The 12021-nt window shown below is 40.1% G+C and overlaps 1 protein-coding gene across 9 annotated transcripts in view; it reads left to right on the top strand.

Annotated features, from left to right (window-relative positions):
* PPP1R9A (protein phosphatase 1 regulatory subunit 9A) overlaps positions 1–12021 on the top strand; it is a 264007-nt gene that overhangs the window by 213462 nt on the left and 38524 nt on the right. For all 9 annotated transcript variants that reach the window (XM_036010601.1, XM_036010600.1, XM_036010598.1 and 6 more), the window contains 3 exons: positions 2032–2261; positions 3936–4032; positions 4136–4307. In XM_036010601.1, coding sequence (XP_035866494.1) covers positions 2032–2261; positions 3936–4032; positions 4136–4307 — 499 coding nt within the window. The remainder of the gene's footprint in view (positions 1–2031; positions 2262–3935; positions 4033–4135; positions 4308–12021) is intronic.

Genomic DNA, 12021 nt, shown 5'->3' with positions numbered 1-12021 from the left:
ATTCCCAGCTAATATTTCTGTAGCTCGTTAGTCAAAACATGTCTCTATATCATTCATGGTATCAGCCAAGCTCTGTGAATAATTTTTAAATCAGTAGTGGCTGGTAAATACACAGCTTGAGTGCAAAACAGTGCTTAATAAAAGGTGCAGTAAAACCCCAGCCCCATTTTAAGTTGCTATTGTTTCTTGGCATAGAATGGAAGAACGGAAGTATTTTTTTAATTGTTGGTTACAATTAGGCAGAAGATTCCTCTGTGATTGTAAGTGCTTTAACAAAGCTTATGTTTTTGACTATAAGCATTAAGTTTAGAAATCCTATGAGTTAGTATTTTATATTTTTCTCATTATTATATTGGCATATAATATCCATAGATTAGCTTACCTTACTGCAACTCTTTATGTCCATGTTGATAACACAATTTTTAGTTTTGAAATGTTTTGACTATTATTTACTTTGTACTCTGTTTTGCAATATATTTAGTTTAAAGTATGCATAAAACATAGTTTTTTATTTGTTGAATGCGGTGTAATCTGGGGATGTCTTAGTTTTCGAAATTGATAGTTTATAATACTCAGTATTCTTTTGAACCTTATAAAAGGCATGTGAAATAGATGAAGCACTAGTTTAAAGGTCAGATAATTACTGTGAACAAATGACCTTGGACCCCTCACCTAAAGAATCAACCTTGATGTCCTGTAGAAATGAGGGGGTAGGACTAGTATATTATCTGTTCCTCACAGTCCCTGGAAGTAGGAACCACAAGAAGCTGCCTTTCTCTTCCATTGGAGGAATTTAAATTAATTTGACAATGATTTATTTTTTTACTTACACTATCTTTTATACTTTTATGAAGATTGGCGTTTATAAGGCTCAGAACACTACCAGCAAAATAATGAGCTAGAAACTATGCTCCTGTCAATTGAAATAAAGGACGAGATAATATTATCAAAAGGAATAAAAACAAAAGTAACTAACATTCATCAGATGATTATTAATGCACAAGGAGCTGTTCCAAGCACACTGATGGTAGAGAACTTAGGTTACTTGCCCAAGGTTTAAAGGTCAACGGTGGCATCGGGATGGCTGAGTATGGGGGGCCAGACAGGTGCTTGAATCATGGGATGGGGGAGGCACTCGTAAAGTTCATGATTTTCTAACCACTTTGCTGCACATCTGAAGCTAACACAGAATAAAATTGAACATAAACCATGATTGAAAAAAATAATTACCGATCATTAAAAAAAGAAGTGAGGGAGTTAAGTACGGATAGTCACAGAATAGCCACAGGAATGTAAAGCACAGCACAGGAAATGGAGCAGCCAGAGAACCTGCACATGACCCATGAACATGAACAATGCTGTGGGGATGGCTTGAGGGAGTGGGGGTGCTGGGTGGAGGAGGAAAGGGGGAAAAATTGGGACAACTGTGATAACATGATCAATCAAATATAATTTTAAAAACAAAGTACATTAAATGTAAACAAAGCCAATAGTGGCGGAGCTGGGATTCAGGTTTAAACCTCATGGCTCCAGAACCCTCCCCCTGCCAACCAGTCAGCCAATTGTGCTTCTGCCTCTCTCCTCCATGCTCATCTCCCTTCCCTCCCTTTCCACTTAACTCTTTTTACATATAATTACAGGTGTGTGTGTGTGTGGTTTTTTTTTAATCTCTAAAGAAACACCTGTGGAAACGCATTATTAGCTAGGGTTAGTCAGACTCTGAAACATTTTTTACTGCTGCCAGAATTTCACACCACATACTGTGATGGAAAGATACTGGGAGCTGGAGTCAAACCCCCATGTTGTCGTTTATCTGCTGTGTGAACTTGGACGAAGCATTTTCCTTTGCAAGGCTTCTATTTTGTAATCTATGAAATAATGAAAGCAATGCCTGCTCCCCTCCTCTCAAGGTGTTTGGTGATTGAGTGTATGTAACCATTGAATCCAATAAAAAGCGTGGTATAAAAATGTGAGGGATTTTTGTTAGAAAAGTACCCAGATTCTCTTTGCCCTGACATGTTTTTAAACCAGCTTCAAGCAGCAGAAAACGAGAAAGTGAGGTGGGAACTAGAGAAAACTCAACTCCAGCAGAATATCGAGGAGAATAAAGAGAGGATGTTGAAGCTGGAGAGCTACTGGATCGAGGCTCAGACGCTGTGCCACACGGTTAACGAGCACCTCAAAGAGACGCAGAGCCAGTACCAGGCCTTGGAAAAGAAGTACAACAAGGCCAAGAAGCTGATCAAGGATTTCCAACAGAAGTAAGCAGCTTCTAATGACCGAAGGATACTTGTGTGCATGTAAAGAAGGTTTATATCCAATCATTTTTTAATGTCTAGTGGAATAGAAAAGATTCCCCTGAATCACCACTGTAAGAAGCATAGTTAAAGCCAAAAATAAAGACTAAGTTTTGGAAAGCACTGCTGTTCTTTTTTTCATAGGAGATTATGTTTTGTTTATTGTATCATATTTTGGAAACCAGTTACATCATGAAATTTTCTTGGGCTCATTAATCATTAATAGGAACTGTTAAAACATTTGAATCTCTGTCCTTCTGGAAACATCCCTGTGATTCAGGAGCAAGACGGTACGTGCAAAGCAGCAGTTGGGGCCTTGCTGAGGCCGTTTCTGTCCCTGTTCTTATAATCAGTAACTGCGGAATTTTCCCATGGCAGATAGAATAAATATTGACTAGCAAGACCCCATGCCTTGCCATTTCCCAGTGGTAAGAGAGACCATCACCACACATTCTGCTGTTGAATTTCAACAGCTCTTTCTGAGCTAATGCTGCTTTGCCTCCATCTGTTGGATGTTGGTATAATTTCAGGGAGACTGACCAAGGAGATTTTTATTGGATATTTTCGTCAGTTGCTTCTGGCTAACTAGAACAATAAAAAGAAATGTCTATCTCTTCTGGCCATGCCACGCCTTCAATATATAAAAGAAAATGCTATAGAAATAAAATATAAAAACAACAAAGTTAAAAAAAAGACAGGTGGGAACTGACACAACTCTTCTTAACACACTGAATTTTAGGGCATTTGAAGATTTTAATTCAAAAATAAGCCCTGGCTGGTGTGGCTCAGTGGATTGAATGCCAGCCTGTGAACCAAAGGGTCACCAGTTCAATTCCCAGTCGGGGCACATGCGTGGCTTGCAGACCAGGCCCCCAGTAGGGCATGCACGAGAAGCAACCACCCATTGATGTTTTAAAATTTTTTTAAATAAATAAAATAAAATGGAAATTATAATCTAGAAAAGTTTGAAGGGGGGAAATTGCTCTTCATAATTTGTGCTGTTAATTCAGCACATCACTATTTTAATTTTCTTGCCAAACAGAATCATAAACTCTATTTAATGTAATAACTTTATAATAAGTTTTGCTAAATTTGCACTCTATATTCCAGGTTCTCAAAGTGGAGATGTTTCTCCTTCTCCCCGATTATCCTCAGTTGTGTGAGTGACAGCCCCCCCTCAGCTCTTCTGACCCTCCCAGCCCTTTTCCACTGTCATTCATAGGAAACCATCTTATAATTATCTATCCCCATTCAGTTCCATCAGTTTACTAGATATATTACTTTGTACATGGAGAATTACATCTACCTGGCATGTAATTATCTCCACAAAATTGCTCAAGGTGGGTCATTAGTTTATTAGCTCCTGTCTAAAGATGTGTGGGTGCTCTAGAATCAGGAGATACAAATGAAAAGCATAGTAAGTACAATCAAAGCATTTTTATTTGCTTTGTGATCCATTAAAATGTTTTACTTGCTTTCATTGCTATATACCTTTCCTCTAACTGTGACTGAATTTTATTTCTTTAAATAGCTCTATTTATTCTACCACTGCAGTTTATTGCTTCTGATAAGAACTTCCGTATGTTTTCTCATTTTTTGAGTGTTTGATGCAATCAGACCTATTATTTTCTTCTTAAGAGAACTTGATTTCATCAAGAGACAGGAAGCAGAAAGAAAGAAAATAGAAGATTTGGAAAAAGCTCACGTTGTGGAAGTTCAAGGCCTACAAGTACGGGTGAGTTATGTGATCAAAGTCCCTTAATAATGGGATAGATTTGCCTGGCACTTGGAGAGAAGTGCTGGTTTAGAGCTTTACAAATGGATTTTTCTCCCCTTAGATTAGGGATTTGGAAGCTGAGGTGTTCAGGCTGCTGAAGCAAAATGGGACTCAAGTCAATAATAACAACAACATCTTTGAGAGGAGAACGTCTCTTGGTGAAGTCTCTAAAGCAGATACCCTGGAGAACTTGGACGTCAAGCAGATGTCTTGCCAAGATGGCCTGAGTCAAGGTTTGTTTAGCCTGCCCACAAACATTGTTTTTAATGCCTGTAAAAATGTGGCTTTACGTTCTTTTTCTTATCCAGAGATTTAAAAGCTGAAAATGCCTTCCTGCCATGGGGAAGAAGAAAAGCTTTATCAAAATAAGAATTTATTTAGTGCTTCTCTTATATGAAAAATACATGCTTTGATGTAAGGAAACAAAATTCCAACTTAAACAAGCCAAATACTTTAAAACCATCATAACATTGATAAACTTAATAAACTGCTTTAAAGTGATAGTTTGTCCCATCTGGATTGAGCCTAACTACTTCTATTTTAATGAGTAAGGCTTGAAATTTTTAAACCACTAAAGATCTTTTTCATAACGTCAGCAGGCTGACTACTTACTTCCAGCTCTTGGAATTCATTTGAGTTAAGAAGTTCTATATAAGTTTTGTGCTTTTTTCTTGCTAATATATAATTCTCATTCTTTTATTCTGTCCATTCTATTATTTGGTCCAAAGACCAAAACACTGGACACATTTTCTATATAAATGGTTGTCTACTTTTCATATACCAGCTGTAAGTAAATCACCGATTTTCTCACACACATACACACCCGGACATAAATTGTATGTGTATGAACATGAGTGAATGTTTCAGTGTCTATAGTCCACGTACAAATTAGAAAATGTATAAGAATTTGCCATTATAAATACACAGGAGGATGTTGAACTCTTGGTTAAAACAGCTCCCCGGCGGCCCCGGGACAGAGGGACGGGAGGACCGTGCAGCAGCAGCAGCAGCAGCAGCGCCAGGAGAGGGCCGGGGGTCCCAGGCAGGCCTGGGCGTGCGGCGCCGCTCTGCGCACTGCGGAGCTGCTTCACGCGATGGTCTTTCCCACTGTCACTGGAGCATTAAAATTTCTCCAGTGAGACGTTTTTATAAACAAGTACTTAGAGCATATTGTTAACTTTTAGAACTAAACTCTTAGCCATTAAAAATGAAAAGTGTTGGAAATCTTCATTTAAAACTAAAATGATATCTAGAGATTTGCATCCATTCACTAAGTGTATATCCTCTTTCTGGGTTTTCTCTTAATAAGATATAATCTCTGTATAATGCCTCCTGGGCAGCTTAAATTCGAGTCTTTAGCTCCAGCACTACCACCTGCTGAAGAGCTGTGTGACTTCATTAAGGCCCTTCAGCTCAGTGGGGTGGTTTTACTACCTATTATATATAAATAGGAAAACTTCCTTCTCCCCCACCCAAGGGTGTACTGAGGCTGTAGGGCTGACTTAGTCTGTGGGGCGAAAGAAAGCATTTAGAGCTTTTATAGAATTATAATTTTTATATCTGGAACTTTGTAATAGTGATTTCTAAAATAAGGTTTTAGAAATCAAACCCATGCTCTTCCCTGTTTTTGAATATTTTAATTCTTAAAAGCAGTTGTGCTTCATAGTAAACATGCGCCCTGCCATGGCATTTGCAGAGGCGCGATCAGCAACCGGGACCTTCCCAGAGGCCGGGTCGTTTCCGCTCAGCACCTTGTCAAACATGTAATTAATGATATTTATGAAATTATATGACTACAGAAGATCAACAGACTACACTATTAACATGCTGATTTAGATCAAAACCTGACATTTCTTCTGCACCCATTTTCCCTTCTACACCCTCCATTTTGCCACGTAATTATCAGTTTCCCTGGCAACACTGTCGGCTTCCAGTGAGATGCAGAGAAACCCGCCGGTGCTTGTGCGGTGGAGGGAGAATCAGTCATCTCAGACATTAGTGGTAGCACATCAAGAGGCGCTCTTCCAGTTTTGCTGCCAAGGACAGTCAGTGATAAATCTCCTTGAATTTCAATTGCTTGATCACATAAACAAAATGGCTTGGTCAGTAGCTGGATAAGAATGCTTTGGAAAGCACTTTTCTAAATTGATCCTTCGCCTCTGTTGCTAGGGAACACTGAAGTCCTAGAGGTTTAGAAAAGGAAATAAAACAGTGGACCAGGCACAGACCAGGCGGCACTTAAGGATCCCCCAGCCCTGTCTCCAACACACACCTCCTTGCAGCAGGGAGTGGCCACCGGCTGCAGTCTGTCCGTCCTGCCGGTCCCTGCCCCTCAGACTCAGTACTCTGCACTGCCCCCTCCACACCCCGGACCCTGTCCAGTTCTGATTCGCTTCCCAACCACTGGATGTTTTATTGATTAGCATACTTTCAGGCCGTGAGGCAGCCCAATGAAGCAAAAGGATCATCAAGTATACGTCAGTGAAAATGATGTTCGAGTGAAATAGTGAAAGAAAGAGCAGGGAAGGGGAGAGCAGAGGGCCCAGAAAGGAAAGGAGAGGAGAGGGAGAGCTGATGAGCAGCTGCTTCCTCACATGCACCCCTGTTCTCCTAGGACAGAGCGCCCCAGGGCAAGGGTCAATTGTGTGACTCTCAAAATCAAATTATCGTACATTTTTAGAATGAGAAAACCATTTTTCAAACCATGCACAAACTTACCACATGAAAATTATATCTCAACTTCATTTGTTTGGTTCTCTCTGTAATCTAAGCCCACTTAAATAGCTCATTAAATTTTTTATAGAATATATACACCCCTTTATTATTTAATACATTTGAATGCTTTTTTCTTATCATAACACATAAAGCAAATATAACCATCATTCTTTCACCGAGAGCCTGAACAAACCTTAAATCCCTATAGGTTCGTGACAATCTTGTGGTCCATTGTTATTTTACGTGTGTTCCAGAATGTGAAAGATAGTGTTGCCCTGCTGCCATGTTGACTGTTCATCATTTCTCAGTGCTCGAGCAACACTGAGCAGCAGCAGTTCTGTACGTCGTAGCTGAGTGCCCTGGAGGGACGGGATACGACTGTGGCCGCACAGCTGGTTACGGCAGCATTGGACTGACAGCAGCAGACAGGCACGTTAGAGAGATCATGGCAGGAAGAAGGGTCGTAGTCTTAGTTTGATTAGATTCCCAAGAAGAGTCGCTTAACCAACAGGCTCTTCCTTAGCTTCTACTTATTCCAGGATTCTTATGATAATACTGTCCTCAGCTTCAAGTATTTTAAAGGCAGTTTGTTAATGAAAAATTATGCATATTCCATAGAGACACGGAAAGGAAGGCAAGGACTGATGGGCAGAAATTGTATGAAGGCAGATTATGTAAGTGCCACACCTTCAGAAACGTCGTCTGGAGCACCGAAAGCCTGCTGGCACACTGACTTGTAACAGGAAGGGTGGCTGCTCGGTAGGAAGATGGGCGTTTGGGACCGCTGAGTGTACAGTAGGCTGCGTGATTTGTAGGATGGCTGGGATCAAGGGTAAGGAAGCCAAAGGGTTTTATGTAAGAATAATAAATAGAAGATAGATTTTCAGAAATGAGAGGGGGTTTGAAGAAAAGAAAAACATGAATGAAATCAGAATCATACCTTCCTGAAGTGTAGACGGTGGGTTAAAGGTGGAGCCGTGTGTCAGTGGCATGCTGTCCTATGTTCTGGGAGTGACCAGGGGCTTTCCGTGCCTGAAGAGGGGTCTGTACTTCCTTCTGTGCGCGTTGTGACCGATGCACAGGGTTGGCGCATGACAGGGGCTGTCTCATGCAGTCCGAGGATCTTCGAGATTTTTTTTACAAGAGACCAGTTATCACAGCAACAAAAAAGATAAAGTAGCTAATATGAATTCAACAAAAGATGCTCAAGACCTGTGGAAAGACATTCAAGAAGACCTGCATAAATCAGAGAGGTGGGAAGCCTCAATGTTGTAAAAAACACCATTATTCCAAATTAATCTATATGTCCCATACAGTGTCAGTTAGAATTTAAATAGGGCATTTATTTATTTATTTATTTATCTATCTATTTATTTATTTATTTTAGAGCTTAGCAAGTTATTTCTAAAACATCCATGGCACAACACTTGGCCCAGGATAGTCGAGATACTCCTGAAGAAATCCAGTGTGAGAGGACTTGTTCTGTCAGACACCGAGATCCGTGGTGAGGGAATGGTGACTGAGACGGTGTGGTGCAGTCCCACCAGCTGACAAGCAGGCCGGTGCTGCAGAGCGGAGTCCGGAACAGACCGGCCTGTTTATGCCGATGTGAGAATAGCATGGAGCTAACGCTGCAGGTCAGGGGAGAAAGGGTGGGCTAGCGAGTGGAGCTGGGAGAATTTGCTGTTCACATAGAGAAAAATGAAGTTGATCTGCCTCATAGCATTCATGAAATGGATTCCAAATGAATTACAGATTCAACTATGAAAGGCAACATTAAACCTTTTAGAAGAAAATGTAAGAGAATGTTTATATGATTTCTTAAGATGCAAAATTCCAAATCATATAAAAGGTTGATAAATTTGACCACAGTAATACTAAAAAAAATCTGATCTTCAAAAGACACTATAAAGAATTTGGAAAGAGAAGCCAAAAATTGAGAGAAGATATTTGTAGCCTGTACAATTAAGAAAAAGGGTTGTTATCCAGAATATACGAAGAACTCACACCCGTTGTCGGAAAACAGAACTAAATGGTCAAAAGACATAAGCGATCAGTTCACAGAAGAGAAAACCCAAGGTTGGTGAACATACGTAAACATCAGTATTATTAGTAAAAATCAAGTGACTGGCAAAGATAGTTTCATAGTAACATATGATTGCTAACATGTAGGAAAAAAAGGAAAACTCATACAACAATTCTTGTTAAAACAATTTGGTACTACCCAGTAAAATGAAAGATGTGTACATGCTGCGCCCAGTGAGTTCCCCTCTGCAGGCATGTGCGTCCTCTGGGAACGTGCCGGTGCACCGAAAGACACGTTCAGAAGCGCAGAGCCATGCCGTCTGTGCCGGCTGCAGCACGGAGTCAGCCCTGATCCCACCCTTCAACTTAAGCCAGTGGCCAGAGAAATGATTTGCAGAATATTCTGTACAGTTTATCAGCACGTACATAAAGTTTAAAAGCAAACAAAACTAATCAACGTATTCTTCAGGGATGCTTTGTGGGATAGTTAGGAGAAAAAAAATCAAAGGTTACAACTAGAGATAGGGCACAGAGAGAGCTTCCAAAGTACTCCTTTTGTTTTCTAGGCTTCATGGTAGATACATGAGTATCTTTCTCCTCCTTTTTCTATGACATACACATATGATATAAAAATTTTTGTGGACATAAAGTGTTTTAGCATATAAAAATTTAACTAACATACTTGAAAGATAGAAATGAAAACCACAAAGGGTATTTTTTAGGCTTAAAATAGTAGTCTAAGATTTAGTAAGGAAAAAAAAAATAAAAACAGCACTTGGCAGACATTTACGCCCATGAAGTGCCTGAGGTCTCCTCCAAGAAATCATTTCTGCCGAGGCTGCCACCTGTGGTGCCTCTGTCCTTGGTGCCTCTCCACCCTGACCCCCGAGCGCTTGGTGAGGGCGGCTCTTCAGATGCCTGTGGCTGTGAGGCCAGGCCAGAGCCCGGCCACCACATCTGCTTCACTTCCTGATAGAGTCTGAGAGCACATTCAGCATTCGCTGTTAACACCGGAACCCAGAACTTGACAATGAAGTGAAGGGTGTGATTAAGACTGGAATTCATTCAATGGAAAGAAAGCCTTTCAAGGGGAAGGGGATGCTCGCGCTGTTACCAGTGGTGCCGCACACAGCCCGCCAGGTGCAGAGCAGGGAGGGATTGCCCCACGCTGTCCTCATGATGTTCGGTTCTGGGTGGGGGCGAGGAGGACTCTGGAGTGTGGCCAGGCTTGCTTTGTCATGAATGCAGATGTAATTTCTTGGTAAACTTACACAATTTTCAATTTTTCCAGAACAAATTGTTTTTAATAACTCAATCCCTGATAAATAATTTTGACCTTGAGATATTATTGAATTGTACTAATTAAAGGGTGGGCATTCCCAATAAATCACTGTGGGAGATTTTAACGAGCCCACCAAATGAATGAGAAATCAATACTTATTGATTGGTTTTTGGCATGTCATTAAACCCAAAACCTGTCCTCTTACTCAAAACACAAAGTGCCTGAAGTGCCTGTAAAGCTTTATGCAAGATTTGTGCCTGCTTTTGTGCTCACCAGAAAGGCTTTTGCTGCCAAATCAACAAGGCGTTCAAAAGGCATTTGGTTGCAAAATGACAGCCCTCCTTGGTTCTTTTTTTTTTTAAGATTTTATTTTTATTATTTATTTTTAGAGAGGGAAGGGAGGGAGAAAGAGAGAGAGAGAGAAACATCAATGTGTAGTTGCTGGGGGTCATGGCCTGCAACCCAGGCATGTACCCTGACTGGGAATCAAACCTGCGACACTTTGGTTCGCAGCCCGTGCTCAATCCACTGAGCTACGCCAGCCAGGCCCTCCTTGGTTCTTATTTCTCACTGCATCTCCGCAAGTTCATAGACGTCACCAGACCCTGCGGTCCCACTGACGTGTGCATTAGTACAAGAAAATAGCTGAAGTTGTTTTGACAGAAAATGAATTATTTTGTCAGAATGAGCTTAAGCTTAGTTATTTTCTATCCATTTTAGGGAAAGTAGGCTACTTTATATGTTATTTTGGCTTTTGAGTTTTATTTATTTGGAGTCCAGCTATAAGGTAGATTATGATCTTCTGGAAGAAGACTCTTTTCACCCTGATGTGGGATGTAGCCCCTTTTCAAGAAAACTCCACAAGCTATTCTAAAATGTTTCTTGCATTTTATAAATATACTCTGGTTCAACATGGAATTCTAATACAGACTGGAAGCTGCCATGTTGTTACACTAAGGTACACTGACTGAAAGACTAGGCTGGGAGCAGCAAGGGGGCTAGAACAGGAGGAAGGAGAAGATGCTGCACGGAGCGGTTTGTATGTGAAGTTCGTTCATATAGATTGGGACGGGCCACACATTCCACTTAGGATTTCTGCCAGCCAAGGGGGAAAGCTGGTCAATCGTGAGGCTGCAACATCTGTAAAGTAAAACTCAACAATGAAAAGCTGCTTCTGGAATCAGGACCAGAAAATTCTCTTCCTGTGTATGGTTTTGCACAGTGTGCCAACCATATTGTTTCCATAGTTATAGTATTTAGATCGTAAAGATTTTGTGGGCTAGTCATAGTAGCCCACATTACTATTGTAACAGTATTTACAATAGGTTGTAACTCAACAACCTATTGTAACTCAGTTCCTTTAAGTGGACATAAAGTAATATTCTATTGTACTTCCATACTGTATAGTAATTATACCTGAGACCTAGAGGAAATTCCAACTATGAGGAAACTTAAGAAACATTAGGAAGTAGATATACCAAAAAACTCTATTGCTCATGAATTTTTTGATGAAACAGAAGGGTTTGGGGTCATCAAAAAAGCCATCTGGGTTTTTATTTTGGTTTTAAAATTGTTTATTCAGGTTACATTATCAAAGACCTAGTTTTTAAAGCATAAAGGTGGTTTACAAATCACTATTTAGGAAACTTTGAATAATATTTAGTTACTATTTGCAAACTTAGCTAAGTGAACATCTACATTTAAACTTGCATTTATAAATGTGTTATGTTTGATTTCCTTTGTAAAGCACTATTATTAGCAACTGACAGTGTTCATGAGTGCTTAAGAAATTCTGATACATATAGTATGTTATACTTACAACTGCTGTGAACCTTGAGTTTTCTTAAATCTTCTAATGCTATACATATTTTGGTCTTACTGTAGCAACAGGTACTTTCCCATGGCTTATTCTGCCAACAACTGTC

The sequence above is a fragment of the Phyllostomus discolor genome, chromosome 10, assembly GCF_004126475.2.
Source record: "Phyllostomus discolor isolate MPI-MPIP mPhyDis1 chromosome 10, mPhyDis1.pri.v3, whole genome shotgun sequence".
NCBI lineage: Eukaryota > Metazoa > Chordata > Mammalia > Chiroptera > Phyllostomidae > Phyllostomus > Phyllostomus discolor.
This window is presented reverse-complemented; position numbering and strand designations above follow the sequence as displayed.